Raw genomic sequence first — 22,539 nt, forward strand, 5'->3', positions numbered from 1 at the left:
ATAATCAGCATCCAGTCCAATATTGACTCTGATAGGTAAACAACACTTACTATAATCAGCATCCAGTCCAATATTGACTCTGATAGGTAAACAACACTGACTATAATCAGCATCCAGTCCAATATTGACCCTGATAGGTAAACAGAACTGACTATAATCAGCATCCAGTCCAATATTGACTCTGATAGGTAAACAACACTGACTATAATCAGCATCCAGTCCAATATTGACCCTGATAGGTAAACAGAACTGACTATAATCAGCATCCAGTCCAATATTGACCCTGATAGGTAAACAGCACTTACTATAATCAGCATCCAGTCCAATATTGACTCTGATAGGTAAACAACACTTACTATAATCAGCATCCAGTCCAATATTGACTCTGATAGGTAAACAACACTTACTATAATCAGCATCCAGTCCAATATTGACTCTGATAGGTAAACAACACTGACTATAATCAGCATCCAGTCCAATATTGACCCTGGTATTTAAACAACACTTACTGTAATCAGTCACTGGTCCAATATAGACTCTCGCAGGTAAACATTACTTACTGTAATCAGCCTCCAGTCCAATATAGACCCTCGTAGGTAAACTTTCTCTGCCTGTCCATAAACCAGATATATCCATTTTAACCAAGTAACTACTGGTGTGGTCTTCTAACTCTGAGTCAGTCAAAATAAAGCCCTTCATATCATATGTAAGTTTACTTGTTATACCACCCTTTCTGACATAATAAGTAATATTAGCAGTTGTATCATCAGGTCTGACAATCAACACTGGAACAACATTAGTTTCATTTAACCTCAGTTCAATAAAGAACATTGGTGAATCTGTTGTGGCTGATAAATTGACGTATGTATAATTTAAATCGTTTAATCCATTTGGATAGCTGTACACCTCAATCTCTGCAGGAAGGTTGTCCACCTTAATCCTTTCCCCGGCATCCTTTAATAATTCAAATGTTGTCACTTGAGATTTGACACTGGAAGTGCTCTGGTCAACAGTGTACAAATTATCTGATGTCATCATCTACATTGTAAAAAAATAGTATTAATAAAATCAGGTGAAAAGTAAAGGAGAAGGACCTGAAAAACCTAATTTTGCCCCAAAAGTATGTAGCAGTTTAACAAATTTAGCTATTTATTGGAAAGAAGAATACTTTTGTTACATAAATATGGGCTGTTTTTTTAACAATACAATGCACATGCATCAGGTACTAGCACAATTTTCACAATATTAGCATGTGTGGTAATTTTTAGAAATTTTTTGTCTAGAATGGAAGTGGCCGCACTTGTTTTCATTCTTTATATTTAAATATATGGTGTATTTGATGATAAAACAGACCATATATAAAGGTTTAGACTGAAAACGAATGCAGCCACTTACATTTTAGACAAAAACCATCTGAAAAGCAACCTTTTTAAGGCATATTTGAGATATTTTGATATCTGTAACAGAAATTATTTGAATAGACTTAAGTAGTTAACTGAAAATATCTGTAACAGAAATTATTTGAATAGACTGAAGTAGTTAAGTGTTTAAAAATGTCAGAAATCTTTCATCATATGTACTTCAAATTTTAGACCAAAATTAGCCCTTACCGGACCTTCTCCTTTCAATAAGAGCAACTAATTAGGACATGTTAACCAAAACAATCATGGATATGAACTCACATTGTAGAGTAAGTCTTAATCATGTAACTAAAAGTGTTGACTTGGTATAGAAATAAGGTCACTTGGACTTCTCCCATCCTGCAGTAAGATCCAAGATGAGGAGATGAAATGAGATGTGTTGGATGTAAAAATTCACAGCAATAAACTGTCGGAATGAGGAAAATAAATCTGATGACTTGTGTAGAGAGGTTGCAACATTGAACAGAAGCAACTGATTCATCCAACATATCAGAAAACAGGGGTAGGGAACATCTGGTTTGAACTGGTTGGGACCCATATAGACCTCGGACTTATGCTTCTTGGTCAAAAAAGTTGCTTTCCCTTTTTACACTTTGCTTTCAAATGGTTGGCAAAAGTAACGTGGCTGATCATAATTATTCATTTAGAAAACATTTTACTAAAACTGAACGAACATAATAAAAGACAGGGCAGTCTTTTAATATGTTAGGTCAGTTTTAGTAAGATGTTTTCTAAATGAATAATAATGATCAGTTTACTTGCCATACTATTTGATGATTAAAATTATATAATATTTTTATAAAAGATCTTTTATAAAATATTCCTTCAGAAGTTTTGTTCAGACTGGACAAGTAGTCTGAGAAAGTTAGATATGATGTAATAATCCAAAGAATTAAATGAGAATATACATGCCATCGTTGCCACTCTGTATATTACCCAATCAACACAAATAAGATATATTCATGGAAAGTCTACTTGTCACATTTATAACAGAGTTTAAAAGTTTGCCCATGTAGTTTTTTTTTAAGAGAAAGAGAAATATATTTGAATATGGACAGTTAAAAAATAAATACTTTATTTGTACATGACAATGAAAAAGAAATTTTAGACGGCAATGACAGAATTAATCAACAACATGATTTGCGGAAATAATTATTTTCTAACCTCTATATCAACAGTTTCTAATTCTGTGACCTCCTCTGGTAATGATTTGGTGACTATTGTTTTGAACTCTGAGAAATCTATTGTCATGTTAACCAGACTTAATGATTCTCTTCTCTGAGCCTGGTATTTAGTGTTTCCCTCTGCTACATGGATAACTGTTGATGATTCTCCTGCCACATTCCCTTGTAACAACAGGCCGGTTAAATTATGCAGTATATCAATCAGCTCTACAGCAAAATTCCCCTACATAAAAAAAACCCATTAATTCTGTTAATTTGTATTATATAAATTAACTTCCAAATTGAAATATAATATCTGTTACAGGTTGGGTCATTCATATCGACTAAATGGTCAGTTGAATTTAGAAAGTTACAGATCAAGGGTTTGGGGTGGACCAACAGACTAAAGAACTAACGGATTGACAGACACACAAACTAGTAAACATAATGCCACTCTACTATTGTAGACGGGGCATAAAAACATCAGCAATGCAGATTTGATTTTGAATATTCATTGGTGAATATGTTATCTTTGCTTTTCCTAAGTATAATTAATGACAATTTCAAAACCTGCTCAGCTAAAAAAAAAATATAAGTTGTATGCATTGGAGACCCATTGGTGGCCTTCGGCTGTTGTCTGCTCTATGGTCGGGTTGTTGTCTCTTTGACACATTCCCCATTTCCATTCTCAATTTTATTGGAAAATCATTTTACCTACCTGTACTAGTTTCTGGTCACAATCTCCCGAGATACATTCTGGGGGATACTTTGTATTCTGACAAAATCTGGTAACACTTGATAGTAAATCTGTGGAATAACAATAGGATGTTTATTGGCTACAAGAGTAATTCTGAACTAGACACTAAAATGCAAATGGGAAATAAAAATTTGCAACAGAACAAACACAAATTCAAGGTTTTTTCCAGTATTTCCCCATTTGCTAATATCAAGGTCATTATAGGTTATGAACACAGGAAAACTAATATTACGTTTTCCCCCTATACTATAAAAAAGCTAGGAAACCATGAAAACAAAAACAAAAAGGTCCAGTTTATATAAAACATTACTAAAGTGCTTATACATTTATTTTTGGCATTGCACAAGTCATGTCTTCTTTGACTGTCCATGACCTTAAAATACTAAATCCCTGGGACGTGTTTTAGTTGATTTTAGTCTCTGATGCACGATTTTTTATTATTAATTGTTTTTGGCTTTTAACTAGCTGTCAGTAACTGAGAGTACTCTCAAATCGTACTTTCTTGTTTATTTGACCTGTTGATACTAATTGTAATGCTTTTTTGTTATTTAATGTTATTCAGGGTTATATCTGGTCTATATAACAGCTTTGATAAGTGTTTGGTATTACTATAAATTTTCACTTCTCCGTACTATGAACATCAAAATTATTTATTTTGTAAAAATATTTCCTTTCTCTATTTGAACTGTACACGTATACCCAACAACAAAATTATTTTCATTCACGTGTGTTTAAAGTAATTGCAAATGGCTGATATTTTTGTTCAAGCATATTGTTTTTCTTAAATTGTTTAACATTTCACAGTGGTATAACATGTTACTTTTATTATTCTTCCCTTAGTTTATTTATTTTGTGTTTACATTGTATCATAGATCAAATTTATTTGTTCAGTGTATGTTCACTGGTGTTAATATGTCTTTTGATTGAGTTAAGCCATTTCAATTGATATTTTATAGTGTGTCTTTCTATGTTGTGATGTTACACTATTGTTTCAGATAAGGGTGAAGGTTTGGTACCATTAAAATGTTTAAACCTGCTGCAATTGTTTGCACCTGTCCTAAGTCGGGAATCTGATGTTCAGTAGTTGTCGTTTGTTGATGTGGTTCATAAGTGTTTCTCGTTTTTTATATAGATTAGACCCTTGGTTTTCCCATTTGAATGGTTTAACACTAGTAATTTTTGGGGCCCTTTATAGCTTGCTGTTCGGTGTGAGCCAAGGCTCCGTGTTGAAGACCGTACTTTGACCTATTATGGTTTACTTTTATAAATTTTGACTTTGATGGAGAGTTGTCTCATTGGCACTCATACCACATCTTCTTATATCTTTTGTTTGAAAAAAAATCCAAAACAAATTTAAATCCAAACTAAAGTAAAAATGGAAATACTTTAGTTAAATTCTGAAGAAAATCACTATCTTTTGAACATAAAGAAGCTCTTTTCCAATTTTTCAAAAATTCAACATAATTGGAATGACTGATTTTTTTTGCAAAACAGAAATATAAGGGTAAATCAATTTTTGAAAATCACGTAATAGTAGATGCTCACATATTAAGGATCACTTCATATAGCTTTCATGCCTAATGTTACTGACAAGACTATAGAAAAGTACACATACTTTTTTTAAATGGAAGATAAATTGAAAATTCATGTGTCATACCTGAAGCCATGCTCTCTTTTTCTTCCAATGACAGCATTGGTGACAAAGTTGTCTGGGCAGACGAGACAAGACCAGTAAACAAATTTCTCATTTTAGCCTACAAAAAAACATTCCAAACTATTCACTATATCCAAATAAAGACATGAAATTCCATGGCAGGAACCTTTGCAGTACTTGTGTTTGTTTACACCCCCCCCCCCCTTTCCAAATTGATTAGACTTAAGGTGATTTAAAGAATGACATGGTATGGACACTATTCTATTGTTGTAGACAGTGTAACTTTTAATTTTTTTAGTATTACTATGTTGTGGGATTTCTGTCACATTAGTATTTTACTAAACATATTCTTTTATCTGAACTTTCAATTTTTTAGCTGTAAATATTGGTTGACCTTTTAAGATTAAATATTTAAACTTGCAGAAATCAAACGAGAAAAAGATTGTACAGTACAAATTTAGTATAGTATAAAAGTAATACTATAAGCAAGTTTTTCCCCTTCCATTTTGAAAATTGTAAGAGCGAGTCACTAAATTTGTTTTCAAAACAACTAAAACTCATTTTTGTGTGTATTTTTTAAAACCTAATATAATCTACAACACATTTGTAAAGGTATTTTATGATCGCATGCATCAATAAACCAATTACCTTCATTGTACAATGACAAAAGTGCATGGTCACATGTGACAACAAACCCATTACTGTCCTTGTACAGAAACAAAAAGTATATGGTAACATGTGACAACAAACTGATTATCAATCTTGTTTACAAAGAAAAGTGTTTCATAACATGTGACAACAAACCCATCACTTTCATAGTTTCAGACAAAAAGTGTATGATGACATGTGACAACAAACCAATTACCTTCCATTTAGAGACAAAAAACATATATGATAACATGCAACAACATGTGACAACAAACCAATTACCTTCCATTTAGAGACAAAAAACATATATGATCACATGTGACAACAAATCAATGACCTTCCTTGAAAACAGACAAAATGTGTATGGTTAGTTTGACAACAAACCCATTACTTTCCAAGTACACAGACAAAATGTTTATGGTTAAATGTGACAACTAACCCATTACTTTCCAAGTACACAGACAAAATGTGTATGGTTAGATGTGACAACTAACCCATTACCGTACAAGTACAGACAAAATGTTTATGGTTAGATGTGACAACTAACCCATTACCTTTCAAGTACACAGACAAAATGTGTATGGTTAGATGTGACAACTAACCCATTACCTTTCAAGTACACAGACAAAATGTGTCTGGTTAGATGTGACAACTAACCCATTACCGTACAGGTACACAGACAAAATGTGTTTGGTTACATGTGACAACTAACCCATTACCGTACAGGTACACAGACAAAATGTGTTTGGTTAGATGTGACAACTAACCTATTACCTTTCAAGTACACAGACAAAATGTGTCTGGTTAGATGTGACAACTAACCCATTACCGTACAGGTACACAGACAAAATGTGTTTGGTTACATGTGACAACTAACCCATTACCTTTCAAATACACAGACAAAATGTGTCTGGTTAGATGTGACAACTAACCCATTACCGTACAGGTACACAGACAAAATGTGTATGGTTAGATGTGACAACTAACCCATTACCTTACAAGTACACAGACAAAATGTTTATGGTTAGATGTGACAACTTACCCATTACCTTTCAAGTACACAGACAAAATGTTTCTGGTTAGATGTGACAACTAACCCATTACCGTACAGGTACACAGACAAAATGTGTTTGGTTAGATGTGACAACTAACCCATTACCTTATCCATAGTATATAAAAAAAAAAATACATATCAGATGTGACAACAACACAGATAAAAAAGTGATTACCTGTGACTCCATAGACATTTCTTCAGTAGAATCTGTCAATTTTGAAAGAACTGAAGTGGTCTGTTTCATATGTAAACCATCTTGGATCAAATCTTTATTGTCAAACAAGCTGTTAATAAGTTCATCTTTCAACTAAAATAAATTATGAAATGAAATGCATTTAAATTTAAACTTAATAAAAGCACATATTACTGTGGATTCATTATTATTCGTTGGATACCAATTTTCGTGGATTTCGTGGTTATAGGTTAACCACGAAATTAAATGTTCAACGAATGGCAAATTTACTATAGGCTTGTATGCAGACATTGTCAAAAACCACAAAATAAAATATCCACGAACATGTAAGTTTTCCTTAATCCACGAAAATTGGTACCCACGAAAATAAATGAATCCACAGTATATAGTATCATATCCAGAGTTAAAAGATTTCTACAATAGAATAGAGAATGGAAAGAGGGTGTGTGTCAAAGAGATAACAACCCGACCAAAGAGTAGAAAACAGCCCAAGGCCACCAATGGCTCTTCAATGCAGCAAGGAAATCTTGCACCAGGAGGCAGGGTTTTCAGCTGGCCTCTAATAATGTATACTTGTTCAGTGAAATAGACACCACTTTAAATTCTGAAAGTTTGTTTCATCTAATCAGTTATGTCATTAAAACCCTTTAAAAAGAGTAAAGATGCGGGTGCTTTAAAAAAACAAAAAAGTGTTATAAATATTTTAGTTGTTCAAGAGACATGAGTCTGTCTGAAATCAAAATATATGTTTTTCTATTGTGTCTTACATACATGTTCTTGTTTTAAGCCTTTAAAAACATTGAACTGTAGTTGTTGTCTATCAGATGCTTGATTCTATAAATCTACATTTGAAATTTAACACTTTCAACAAAATTTTTGTCAAATCTTGTTCAAATCAGTGCATGTTTTAATACATAAAAAACTATCATTAATTATGGCCACATTGAAAATTTTGTTCATCAAATATCTTCATAGGCTGCACATTTGCAAATCTTATATATGCCTACTATCATATAGTTGGTTGAATTCATTAAAGGATATAGTTTTGAATCTAATAATTCTTTCATTAGATTCAGACTAGGTTTGATTATAAGTGGCTCAGTGGTACAAGAAGAGAAGATTTTTGTAAAAAGTCAATGAATGACAGATGATAAAAGATTTGTGAGCTTAAAACTAACCTTTACATCTTTTACATGTGATGTATTAGTGTCAGCAAGACCATCACAAAAGGTTAAAATACAGGACATATCCCTTTCCCGAACACAGACATTATTTTCAAATCCTTCAATAACATCATGACCACTGTCCTCTGAAAATGGAGTAACCTGAAATTAAAAATGAGGAAAGATAATTTTTTATATAATCAAAACTCTATGTAGTAATGCTAAAGTAATGCCTTTTACAAGATTTACTGAAACCATCATTTTATGGAATATCACAGTCACGTATGACAATGGAAAACTTCCATTTGTCAATGCCACAATCCTGTCCTCCTGATCTCATATATTACTGTGAAAGTACTTTTATTCGTGGGGTACCAATTTTCGTGGTTTTCGTGGATGGCTTTATCCACGAATATAAGTGTCCAACTAAATATAAGAACTGTTGTCCAAATCAGGACATGGAAAGATCCCCAATACTGTAGGTTTGACTACATCGAATATCAGCAAACGCACTATGAACTAAAGATGCAACTTCAGACAGAATTCTGTCCATCAAATCTTTAAAAAACCTAAACTGTAGGACTTTTAACCTTTTAATTCTCAAGAAAATTCTAATTCCATTTGTAGCTTTTTTCATGTTACTGTTTTCCTTAAGGGACAAGTTATGGTCCAATTAACACCTTTGGTGACCGTTAATCTGTTGATCAAACAATCTCAGGTTAATTAGTGTCATCACTTCTGATTACACGTGTGCAACAATCAAAATCATACATGTGATGGACTGTGAAACTAAGATCAGGAGTTTGGGAAATTTTGGTCAGGAGATTAGGACTCAAATCAGGAGGTTTTTAATCGATATAAATTCTGTCGTAAATGTAACCGTGTGCTGTAGAAATTGTCTGTTAAAGTGTGTTTTCTTCAACTTTCCATCCGAATGTATTATGTTTATAGTACCCTTGCACTTATAAATTTTCTCTATCTTTTTAAACTTTCAACTTGTTCAATCTAACATTCTTCTTTTTTAGTATGTTCATTAAATTTTTTACGTCATATCTTTTTTACCATTATTCATTGCAATCAGAACATTTGCTTATCTATCTGCAAGTAGATCTTTTATTTTTATCTTTATGCAAGTATAATTTTAATGCATGATGAGTAACACATTCAAACTGTAATCATGGGTCATAGTTATTATATAAATTTCAATTTAAGCCTTGAAAGGAAGTATAGAACCCTCAAATAATTTTCAAATTATTATTTTTTTATTTGTCCTAAGACATTTAAAATCATTTAATTACCATCCTTTTATGATTATTTGTTCAATTTATATTTTATTTATATTCTTTTAAAAATTTACATTATTTAAAGGAAAGTAACTTAAAACAGGATAAATCAAGGGAAGTAACCCAACATTCATTTTAAATACACAAAGTTTTATTACACAACGGCAGTTAGCCTGAGGTAAAAATCATTGATTACCAGTATGTTTGACACCCAAGGTGACAAGTGAAGCCATATAATTATGCATGTTAATTGATTTACAGATAAAATATAACTTCAGGTAATGTCAGTTACACCAGATATGTTGGGCTAAAATTTTTCATTCATGAAATATTTCATACACAGGATTTTTTTGTCTTCAACAGGAGGTCGGGAGGAGACCCCTGAAAACAGGATTATTGTACTCCCATCGGGAGGTTCACATGTATGCAAAATGTTTACTCTGCAATTTCCTTCAATCGAGAACATTTGTAAGAATAGATGAATTGGCTTATTTCAGAAAGCAATTATCTTATTAAAAGTTTGGTGAATGTTGTCAGTAATGAAAGATGAAGAAGTATGTGAAAATGAACACCTTATTTTGAAATGTCCCAGAAATTATTATAAAACAACATATAGTTATTTTCACGAGTTTTCGTCTCAGATGGCTTCACATTCTTCACCCAATTTTTTTTCTTCAAAAAATTTAAATCCACGAATTTAAGAACCCACGAACATGCAACTTTTGCTCAAACCACGAAAATTGATACCCACGAAAAAAAGTACTTTCACAGTATATAATTTAATGTGATTTGTCCATATTTTTTTCGTATTAAGAGTAATACGAGATGAGCCACCATAGTTGAGCAAGAAAGTGTTTACCCTTCAGGAACAAATGAATTCATCCCGATTTTTGTCTGGGTTAATGTTGTTTAATCTTAGTTTTCTGTGTAGAGTTTTTTTTATTGGTGTTTTTTTTCTTCTTTTTCCCTTTAGTTATGGTGTTGTATAAAGTGCCTATGTCACTCACCTAGGTCTATGTGGATAATCAACAAATGACTCTCTCCAACATTGTAGACAAGTATAGAATTCATTACAAAAATTTCTTTTTTTCTTAGATCTTGTTTTGCTGATCATTTTTTGCAACTTAAAGTTTCTCTCTATCTATTATAGTTTCCAAGGTAAATTGCAAACATGAAAACAAATGGTAAAATTTGTCATTTAAGGGCAATCAATAACTCCTATAAGAAGTCATTTGACAGTTTTGACATTAAAGAACAATTAGTACAGCTCAACATTCTTAGCATTTTGGTCTTGTCAGATTTTCTATATTTATAACGGTTTTCAAAATAATAGACATAACTTGTATTTTACCCATATGTTCTATTTTTAGCAATGTAGGCCATCTTGATTGGCAGACTGGGTCATAGGACACATTTTTGAACTATATACCCCATGTTTGGTTAAATTTGGTTCAGTAGTTTCAGAGGAGAAGATTTTTGTAAAAGTAAAAAACGCCGGACGCCAAGTGATGAGAAAAGTTCACTTGGCCCTTTGGGCCAGGTGAGCTAAAAATGGAGGTAGCTTATAGATAATGATTACCTGAATTATAAAAAAAAATGGAAGTGGCCTATAGATAATGATTACCTGAATATCCAAAGTCCAGTTAGTATAACAATGCTGCTTGTCAGTTACATCAACAATGATTCTCACTGTGTAATCGTATTCCATTTTGCCAGGTGGTAAGACAACTCCTGGTGTATCAACCTCTGACCCTGACACTTGGAAAAATGGAACTATGGGATTCTCCACAGCATCCATTACTTGATAGTAGAATGTGAAAGTATAACCGTACAGGTAGTTACTGTCTACAACAGGATCTCTAGCTGGTCTTGTACCTTCATCTAACCATCCTCCACAACTGAATGTAAATTTGCTACTAAAAGCCTCACCTAAAAATATAGTGGACTATTACTAAATATGAAGACACTGAAAACAGATATGAAAATTTCTAACAAGGTAAAACTTTTCAATATCTGGCTTCAGACAAAATATGAACTCATTTGAAAGCAGTAGCTTGGTATTACGGAACAAAACTTTCAAGCTGAGATGGATGGGTAAATGTACAGAATAACAGAAGTCCAATTTGAATTGACCGAATGACAAGTAGATGAATAATACCAACATCTTATTTCATGTCTTACAAGTATAGACATTTCAGTACAATTTCTATTAGTATTTTTTTAAAACATTAAAACATTATATGATTTACTATTTTCTCAACCAGTTGATTATTTTTTCTTAAGCATGTGTGAGTGTCTTGTCCTCAGCTAATCATTTTAAAAATCAGGGGTTACATCCCTTCCCATTCTCTTGTTTAGTGATTGTGATGAAGTCAACACCTAATGAGGTAATTTGGAAATAGTGCTTCCAGCCATTATCTGTTCTGGATATCATTTCTGGATGACTTATTGTCCATTCAAGATAGCTCTCCATATAGTATTATATAGATTCTACCACTGCATCAAGTGTGAGATAGTACATTATTTCTCCACTCCAGACAGTTTAACATTTAAAGTTTTAACTGTTGAGAGTGGAGAAGTATCTTATTGCAGTAACAATATTTTCTTTGTGTAACAAATTTTAACAGTTTAGCATTGTACCAGCTTTCTATGGTCTATAATCTGCATTTAATATTTGCCATTGGATGTTATGCAGCCAAATAAAACCCTGAAGGCATTATTTACTAACCCACATTAATGTCACTCCAACAAGAGCCATCATAAGGAGGTAATGCAACATGTAGTTTTTTTACAGTGTGAGCAGCTCCTGATCCCAATCGTATAAGATAATCCTGTCCTTGCTCTAAATAGCCTTTGTTGATCCTTATATTTGGGCCTTGAACACCTATCAAAAAATTAACAAAATGGTTATTGCAGTTTTCATATTATATCATTTAATTATGTACAGGAAATATGCAACAGAACCGGAGAACATCATTTGAATTCGTATTTAATTTTTTTAAGAAAATACAAACATTGGGACCCTACACTTAAAGTTCTTTTACAGCATGTTATACCTTATTATTATAACTGTCTTAAATAAATTGCTTCGCTGAGCGCAGCTGGATACGACTGCAGATGTCCAACCCTTAAAAGTTGGGGCCAAATTGGACACAATATTCACGCTTGATACAGGTCTGAATTTGGATTGTAATTAAATTTTTGACACATAATAGGTTTCTGACACAGAATAACTGTAGTCAAAGAACTTCAAATTGGTTATATGATTTGAATTTATATTCAATTTTTTGCTTTTGTGCAATACACTATGCAAATTGACACCCCCCCCCCCCCCAAAAAAAAAAAAATTTTACCCCGCTTTTTTGCGTTTGTGCAATACACTATGCTGTTGAATATTAACCCCCCAAAAAAAAAAATATTTGAAGAAATTTTCTTTTAATTTCTGAAATCTGAAATGAGAAAAATTGTCCCCCTCCAATTTTTTTCACCTCCCCCCTTTCCCTTATTCCAAAAAATAATTCTTTCCCTCAGGTTATGGTCAGTATCTCAGACAATCATCATTTCTTAATATATAATTTACAAACAGTGTAAGGGAGGTAATCAAACATTGTTATTTAAATTGATTTGGATTTTGATTTGAATTACCTCCCTTACACTGCTTTCAAATTGTCTCAATTGTCCTTTAACCAGAAAAACCCTTGTTTTTCCGCTTTTTTTGCCCCTAATTCCTAAATGGTTTGAGCCATAACCCCCCAAAGTCAATCCTAACCATCTCTTTGTAGTATGGAAACTTGTGGTATAATTTCAGAGAGATTCATACACTTTAACACAAGTTATTGTCTGGAAACTACAAAAATGATTATTTGGGCCCCTTTTTGGCCCCTAATTCCTAAACAGTTGGGACCATAACCCCCAAAATCAATCCCAACCTTCCTTTAGTGGTCATAAACCTTGTGTTAAAATTTTATTGATTTCTATTTACTTATACTAAAGTTATTATCCGGAAACCATCTGTCTTCGGACGACGCTGACGACGACAACGACAACGTGATACCAATATACGACCAAAATTTTTTTAATTTTTGTGGTTGTATAAAAAAACAGAACAATAAAAGTTTCAACTTACTAATAGCTTTATAACTCAAATATACAACTTTTTTAAGGGAATGTACAGAAAATTTACATTTTGTTTTGAAGCAAGAAAATTAGTCCTGTGACTCAATTTGATCTTTTTTTTCTGAAAGCACATTATAAGAGCTAATTCCTCATATCTTTTAATTCTATTTACATTTACAAAATAAATGTTTTTTCCAAGTATAACCTGTACAAAAGCTGACACTACTTTAATATACATACCAGTGTCTGTCCATGTTGTAAAGTCCATAATCTCAACTGGACCACCTCCTTCTAGTTTAAAGAGTCTCCAATTGTAATCAATACCTAGTCTGTTTTTTTGAGTGCAGGTTTCACAAAGTCCTTTGAATCTTACATGCTTAGAAGGACTAACTACATCTACACAGTTCTGCATACATCTGTAAGTGTAAAGCAAAATATTGTCCTATGAAATATTGTCCCCCAAGACAATATTTCATGACTTTGTATCATAAAATTTTGTCCGTATCTATGAAATAATGTCCAGAGAAGGACAAAATTCCATATGAAATTTTGTCCATATACAGACAATATGTCATAGATGAATGATATGAAATTTTGTCTTGTTAAAGGGAGGTTATCCAAGGTTATATATTGTGTACATTGAGACAATATGTCATAGATGGATTGTCATGAAATTTTGTCTCATGAAAGGGAAGTTTGTTATAAACATTTAATATTTGAGATAATGATATCATGAAAAATATTTAAAAATAAAAACGCTCACAATTTCATGGCAGAGGATTTCTTAGGGAATATATAATTAGATTTAGAAATTTTTCATGGACAGTATTTCATGCAGCATATTATTTTATTTTACATAAACATGTCAAATGGTTTGTATCAGAGATTAGTGTAAAAGCAGAAATTTTCAAAGCAGTTTTAATTTTTCATTTTTGTAAATAAAAATTTTCCATGAAATTAAAAACCTCATTGAAGTGTAACCATACAAAGTATACAACTTTTACATACTGGAAACCATTAAAATTAATCAACATGCACAGAAAATCAAATAAAGAGATAAAAACACTCAATTTAATCCCAACGAAAATTAGTGTTTCTACATTAGATAGACTAACAATAATGACTTTATAGTTAATTGTTGGTCATGTATTTGGCCAGATTAAAACAAATATTTAATTATATGGTCAATTATATAATTCCTTTAATCTAATAAAAAAAAAATAGTCAGACTTTCATGTATTAAACTTAATTTTCAAATGTAGATGAATGCAATATATATGAGTTACAAATTTGTGCCTTCAAAAGGTACCTTGTGTGTCTAATGGATCAATCCTTACCAATTCTAAATTATTCACATTTAAAAAAATTCAAAACTTTTTGTTAAGCATTGCATCTTACATTTTGATGGTATCTGCAGTGAATAAAACCATTGTAAAATGGGGTATTGTGGGAAAAATTTATATCTACAATAACTCCTGTAAATATTTTCTTTTCAACACAGTGGTATTGCTTACTTTAATACTAGTTCTGGTAAATCTGATCCAAGAATCTTCACTTGTTGTGCTTTGGCTTCTAATCTGTTTCCACTGGTCATCTTTCCAACAAAATAATAGTCTGGACCACTCAGTAAGGCATTAGGTATTGTCAAAACTGTCCAGTTAGCATTTGCCATGTCTAATGTTGGAAAACAGGAAGCTGAACCAATTTCATGTAACGTAATGGTATTGATGTCAAATTCTGAAAGGCCAGATGAAGGGTACCAGCAGTACCATGTGAAATTATACTGGATCCCTTTCAGTGGATAATCAGGATCATAAGACCATGAAGCATTCATTACCAGTGAGGAACCTGACCTGATAGTACGTAAATCGTCTCCCTTCATCAGAAGTACAAGTGGAGTTTGCTTAATTTCAATGTAAGTAGTATCTGTGTCATTGAATTCTAAATAATTCTGGATCAGCACTGTCACATTAACTTGATACAATCCATAGTCTAACGAATTAGCTGGGAGAATAAGATATGGTAACGTTGATGTGTCTAACCTGACCTCATCCATACCAGGGTCCATAGGAGTGATCGTCCAGTCAAATAGTACCGTCTGTAAAGGATCGCAGAAAGTATCTGACACAGCTCTAATGACGGCATTATCTGACGCATAAACTTTAGTTGGATCTACGACATCGTGAGACAAACCATAGATCTTAACAGCAGGGTAAGTACAAGGAAATTTTAATATGGTAAACTTTTTTGTAAATATTTCATACGACACTTCGTTCGATCCATTTACTACAAGATTGTATTCTCCGGGTGTGTCAAATTCTAAATAAAATACAACTGGATTTCCCTTGGCATATGTAAAATTCATACCAATGAATTCTGGCTTTGACTGACAGAAATATCCTCCAACAAGTTCAGTCTTATTACCCATATCAAAAACAAAACAACTGTTTGTACCAGGCACATTTAAATTAATATGATAATAGAATGGATAATTCATTTTTCCAATATGACGTGATAAGACTGCCATACCTAGTATTTTTTCCTGAACATAAATTGTGACATTCCGTTTTTCACTATTAAAAGAACCGTTTGCTAAAATACTGACATCATACACTCCAACTTGGTCGTAAGATTTTTCAACTAAGTGGCCAGCGTATGGTGCAGTGTAAACATTCTCAGTTGAATTGATAGTACCATCACTAAAATCCAGCCTATAACTGACCTGAGATCCAGTTCCTATGTCTAAAGCTATACTGAATACTTCACCCACTGGGACATATACTGAACTTGATGTAACAGTTAAGTTTGTTATTAGTCTTCCAACCATCACAATCTGTGTAAAATTTATCCTACTTACATTATTCCATAGAGTAACGTGAACAGTGTAGAAACCATTCAATGTGTAATTGTGTAATAAGGTCATTGAAGTCCCGATAAATTCTACTGAAAATTCGTCTAATGATTCATCATCTCCAAAACTTATATTCAATAGTGCATTTGTAGGTGGCAGCAGAGAATTGTTTATTTCGAATGTGAAATTTACAAAGTCATATGGGTCTTCTACATCAATTGTAACCATAGTAACATTATTTACAGGTACTTCAACATAGATGATCTCAACTACTGTCATATTTGACACAGAATTCTCTAAATAATATGTGATAAAGTATTCTCCTGGACTGGTATAGGCATGGATGTTATAACTCAGTAAATTATTTATGCCACTATCATCATCTATGGTTAATGAATCATTCTGTATGCTGTCCCCAAAGTTCAGGTGTATGTATATATTTGAACCTTCCTGGATGGCTAATTCAAAGGAAACATTATCAATGACTTTAACAAACTTTTTAAAGTTAAGACTGACATTGAAAATGACAAGGTCAATATACACAATATGTGACAAATCAAACGGACCTGACACGGGATTCCATACTGTTATATTCAGATGATGTTCTCCCGTTCTGTTGTATATTTCTTGCAGAAAATTAAACGATACTGTACCATTGGGATCAGCATAGAATGGATTAAATACCATGATATTATTCCATTTGACATCCATAGAAATATTTGATCCCTGAACAAAGAATAAATCTACCGATACATTCTGTCCAAAAATAACCGAATCTGGTGCCATCATTGATAAGTTTACAATAGGATCAATAGCAATGAGAAGTGACGAGTTATATTCCTGAGACAACTCATTGTAACAAGTAACATTTATGTCGGCATGCTGTTCAAAAGTATATACATGAGTAAAGACGAATGGTATTGACGAGTTGGGCTGGAACATGGTGTCATTGGTCCCATCACCAAAATCAACGTTGCATGTTATCAAAGTACCTTGTTGAACATTGATAATGATCTGTTTGGCAGAATTGGTCGCTACAATCTTGGTATTGTTAACAAGGACGCCTTCTACTGGTATAAATACAGTAACATTGATATAAATGGTGACAGAACTTATTTCATTCATAGCTGTAACTTCCACAAAGTAGAAACCTTGAGAAAGGAAGGTCATCTCTGTTACATTGTAAGATGTGTGATATACATTTCTTCCATCACCTGCATCAATTCTGTAACCTGCATATGTATTGTCATTAACTTCAAATTCTAAACTCAAAGTCTCGTTAATCAGTAGAAATAGTCCTGGTGATGAAGTTACGTTTAATGATATAATTGACAGTGGCTGTATAAAATCTCTCAAACCTGTTGCTTGCTGTATTTTCTGGTCATGGAGGCAATCATTTGTAATTGTCAAATTCTCTGAATCAAAAATCTCTAAAACATCTTCATCATGGTTCAAACAGAAGCATGTTGAAGAAATAACATAGCTGTAAATGTAGGTTAGGTTCTTGCAGTACCATGAACAGTCCATTGAGGGCGATAGAACTGATGCTGAAGAAACAGATGTATTGAAAAGGCATCCTGCATCTTGTACTACAATAAACAAATAATTTCTGTTAAGTGCATTTTAATACCTTTGTAAAAATAATTCAATGAATAACTCTTTATGCATTTTTATCCAAACATATTCAACAAATTAATCAATAAATACAGTGATAACAAGCCTTAGTGCCTAAATAAGGGGTTACCTCTCGCCTAAGGGTTTGTTCCTAATCTTTCAGTGTCATTTATCCTTTAATATCATTGCTAAATGTAGCTGGGTTTCAGAACTGAACTACCAGTATATTTTTTAATGAAGCAGCAGTCTAGAGTGTCAGTTGTGTAATTCATGAGCATTCATTCTGTAGGGCTTGAGAACTAGCTTGCAAATAATAATAAACATTACATCGGGAAATATACATATCAGCTTTTGTTAGCAATAACATCCTTAAGAAAATGATATGTTAAATTATTGCTAGGATTAATTGTCCCTAATTGATTGTATTTCCATGACTAGACAAATCAAAGATTTTTTCACAGCAGGGAAAAGTTAGTTATTTATATGTAATCGCTAAAAAAAGCAATCTATTAGAACCCAAAAAGAAATACATGGAGAATGTATGGACACAGATGATGCCCCGCTTGTATTTGACAATATAAAGGGACATAACTCAAGAACGATACAAGTGATGCTACCCAAATTCATACCTGATCTGAGTTTTGTGGTAATAAGCCTTGTGTAAAAGTTTCATAACATTTGGTTGAGGCAAACTTTAATTAGAGAAGGGAAACAATTCAGCAATTTTTCTATTAGTGAAGGGGCATAACTCTAGAACGATAAAAGTGACGCTACCAAAATTCATACTGGTGAGTTTTGTGGTAATAAGCCTTGTGTAAAAGTTTCATAACATTATGAAGAGGCAAACTTAAATTAGAGAACAGAACGAAAAAAATTCAGCAATTTTTGCATTTGTAAAGGGGCATAACTCTAGAACGGTAAAAGTGATGTCACCCAAATTCAAACTTGATCTGTGTTTTAAAATAAAAATGAGTTATTGCATGACAATATAGAAGGATGTATCGACAGACCCATATATGGAGGGACAAATGGTATGCTGGTTAAACGGTATACCCCCAATACATCTTACTTAAGGATAACATAATTAGTTTTATATGGGTAAACTCAATAAGTAGTAAAAACTAACTGCCTGGGCTAAAAGAATGAAGGATTTAAAAATAAATACCTGGGAAAAAATCCAAAAGGTATCGTGTAAACAGGTCGCAAGACTGGTCATTGAATGTGGTGTTGGTTGTATTGCTATACAAGTTACAGGTACCAAAATATTCATTATCACAGACAGTATAACTGTCACACTGTTGATCTGTACAGTACTGATAACACTCGTCCCGGGTAACCTCTGTGTACTGTTGTAGGAGATCTGCCTCAGGTCTCTTATGGACATTGTGTCTCCATAACCCAGCTTAAAATTCATTTCAACATTTAAATTACTTTTAGTCTATGTCATATGCAAGCAACAATGTCAATTTGATTTAAAAAAGGTATGAAAAACTTTTCTTATAATTAAACCCTAGTAAGCAACAGCAGTTCAAGTTATTTGAGCTTAAAATTATCAACTTTTCTAAACTCAGGACCATTTATACATATTATTGTATGGACATTTGTATTGTGTTGAAAAGCGTATGTTGACCCCAAGATTTTTTAAATATCCTTTGTTGTAGGGTTAATGTTTCAAATAATGAAATGGCCTAACCTTAAGGTTTAATATATTAATGTATTATATTTACCTCCATTTTGTAGTAATTCTTCTTCAAACACTGAAACATCTAGAATGATAAGTTCATCAATGTCAAACATTCCAAGGTCAACAGAATTACCAGTTTCTTGACCAATAATTAAGTTCTGCTCACATATTGTAGGAGGTGACAATCTAGCCTGTTGTATGGAGAAATCACATATTGCCAGGATGCCATCTATAAAAACTCTTATTCCAAAACTAGGATGCCATGTTATAAACAAATCAGTCCATATATCGTACTGAAGATTAAACCAGGTCGTATACTCATTTATTGAATTTCTTACATCAACTTGGAAGTATCTTCTGAAAGGTAAACTTGTATTCATTGCTGTGTATGTCATGGCAAAACCTAATCCATTTGGATTATCTCCTCCTGTTGTCATGATAACTTGGTCAACATCAAGATCATTGACCAATCTGAAGGCAAATCTGATTGTGAAGCCATGAAAACATTTATTGATATCAAAGAAACACATATCTGTGTCAAGTACTGATGTCATATTGATAGAATCTATGCCAGATACTAATCGAGCGGCATTATTCCATACTCCTGTAATCACTGATGAAGTATTCAAATAACTTCCCAAGTCATCAAATGAGCAGTAAGCTTCCTTGTGTATAAAGGTTGAATTTTCTGAAAAATGGATAAAATTGAAATTATAATCTTATAAAATTTGAAAATACTTATAACAAAATACATTATAGGTTGCAAATGTTCATATATTCTCATAAGGGTTACTTTGACTTGCTAGTAAGTGTTACAGCCCTGTCTTTTCTATAAGATAAATACTTAAACAAACTGCAATTTGTAGAAACAAAACAAAAAGAGCAATTGATAAAAACAGTTATCCAATTGCTAAATCAAGACTCCAACAAGTCAACAGTGTTAATAGTGCAATGACAAAACAACAAGTATTCAGGCATTATTGCCTTAGCATACCCTCAATAGTACCGGGGTAATTTAAAGTATCGGAAATCTGGAAGTAGTTGTCAGACAGATCCAAATAGGACACAAACATTACCACTAATCACTGTTGAGCTGTTGAGATGTTGACCAAATATAAAGTTATTTTTTGCCATGGTATTGTAAATTTCTTCAAATTATGTCCCTTTTGTATCTTAATTATAGCTGTTTTTTACCCATTAGTTTGGTTGTAAAAAACAAACTCCAGTTAAAAAATAAATCTAACTTCATAGACATGATAAATCTATTCACAGTAAACACATCTTGAAATTTAATTAAAGCTGAAGAGATCTATTTTTTCTTTTATTGTAAGTTTTTAATGTACTTACAAAATTAAAATTCATTTTTAATTCTGGTATTATTTTTTCCAATTGATGGTTTAAAATGAATATACTTCCAAAGCCTGATTGTTTTTTTTTTTATTTATTTCTATTGTATAAATGTTAAATTCTAGATTTCTATTGTATAAATGTTAAATTCTAGATTTAGTTTTTTTCTCAATAAATAATATTGCAAATATTATAAATAGATATTTTGTTGGTTTATCTCTAACCTAAAATTTTCATTTTTTCACATCTTAAGTTTGTTAAGGATAAATTTATCTGAGGTATATTTAGTAAAATTAGTAAATAAAATACCATAAAATTGTATTAGATCCAGTTGATTGATAGGACTTCTGATGACCATTAACTCATCAACACCACCCTTTACATTCACTGGTAGACCTGTACTGACTAAAGTTTTGTCTATCTGTAGCTTTGTTACTGGGTCCAAGCCTGGAACAGGTGTCATAGATCGGAGATGTTCATCAGTCATTAAAATACCATTTACAGTAAACAAAGTTGTTCCATTTATGTACCAAGTGACACCAAGGTGAGACCAGGTTTCTGGTTCAAGGTCAAAAGGGAAGTGCTTTTCAATGGTTGTACCTTGCTTAATATGGAGCCACATTTTATTGGATAGGAAAAAATCAAATGTTCTAAATTCTATCCTAACACCAGTGTTGTCATTCATGTTATCAAATATGACGTAGTTGGTAGTGTAACTTGGTGCCATTATCCAAACAAACATTGTAAATCCTTCAAGGCAAGCATTCTGTGAGCCAAAACAATCACATGCAAATTGTCCAATAAAATCTACCATAGTAGGAGATGCAGAGTCACTAAATATAGCATTTCCAATGTATCCTTCATCACACCAGGATGTACTCCCGGCTTCAATAGGTATTCTCTTTGATACATCATCAAATGGAAGTTGGAATCTTGGGAAAAATTCATACACTGAAATAAAGGTTTCAAACGATTTATATATTTTTCACAAAAAAGAATATTTAGGAAACAAAATATTTACTTTTTTGAAGAGCAGCCAAACAAGAATTGCTTACTACAAAATATATTGCCATTATTGAGGCTGTGCCTTTATAAATAAGGAATATATGGTGACCTCTACATGTCTTTTGGTTAGTTGTGTCATTGGGTTGCTGTCTAATTGATTTATACCCCACATCTCATTATCAATATATAATAAATCTCTGGCTATATGACTTCTACTCATTTATTTCAACCATCCTCAATTAGTTACTACATGATTTCTCCAATAATTTGACAATCTTATCAAAATGAGATATTCAATCAGGAATTTAAGAACTTATTCCCCATATGTTCATTGCTATGGATGCCAATACATAATTAACTATCAATCAGCTTTCTAAGCTGTGAAAATCATTAGAACACAATTACAACATTTTCTCGTATGAAATGTTTAACATTTGCCATTCAAGGCCTTTTATAGCTGACTATGCAGTATGGGATTTTCTCATTATTGAAGGCTGTATGATGACTATAGTTGTTAACTTCTACGTCATTTGGTGTCTGGTGGAGAGTTGTCTCATAGGCAATTATACCACATCTTCTTATTTTT

General features: G+C 32.4%; 1 protein-coding gene across 1 annotated transcript in view; it reads right to left on the reverse strand.

The window, feature by feature from the left end:
- LOC127709563 (polycystic kidney disease protein 1-like 2) overlaps nucleotides 1-16,295 on the reverse strand; it is a 28,774-nt gene extending 12,479 nt beyond the window's left edge. Inside the window, exons 1-10 of the mRNA XM_052215168.1 lie at nucleotides 14,967-16,295; nucleotides 13,693-13,868; nucleotides 12,065-12,220; nucleotides 10,961-11,265; nucleotides 8,069-8,215; nucleotides 6,873-7,004; nucleotides 4,999-5,095; nucleotides 3,303-3,391; nucleotides 2,586-2,828; nucleotides 561-1,038 (exon numbers count right to left, since the gene is read on the reverse strand). Coding sequence (XP_052071128.1) covers nucleotides 561-1,038; nucleotides 2,586-2,828; nucleotides 3,303-3,391; nucleotides 4,999-5,095; nucleotides 6,873-7,004; nucleotides 8,069-8,215; nucleotides 10,961-11,265; nucleotides 12,065-12,220; nucleotides 13,693-13,868; nucleotides 14,967-16,279 — 3,136 coding nt within the window. The 5' untranslated portion in view covers nucleotides 16,280-16,295. The remainder of the gene's footprint in view (nucleotides 1-560; nucleotides 1,039-2,585; nucleotides 2,829-3,302; nucleotides 3,392-4,998; nucleotides 5,096-6,872; nucleotides 7,005-8,068; nucleotides 8,216-10,960; nucleotides 11,266-12,064; nucleotides 12,221-13,692; nucleotides 13,869-14,966) is intronic.
- Between the last annotated feature and the right edge of the window lie 6,244 nt (nucleotides 16,296-22,539).

The sequence above is a fragment of the Mytilus californianus genome, unplaced genomic scaffold, assembly GCF_021869535.1.
Source record: "Mytilus californianus isolate M0D057914Y unplaced genomic scaffold, xbMytCali1.0.p SCAF_7, whole genome shotgun sequence".
NCBI lineage: Eukaryota > Metazoa > Mollusca > Bivalvia > Mytilida > Mytilidae > Mytilus > Mytilus californianus.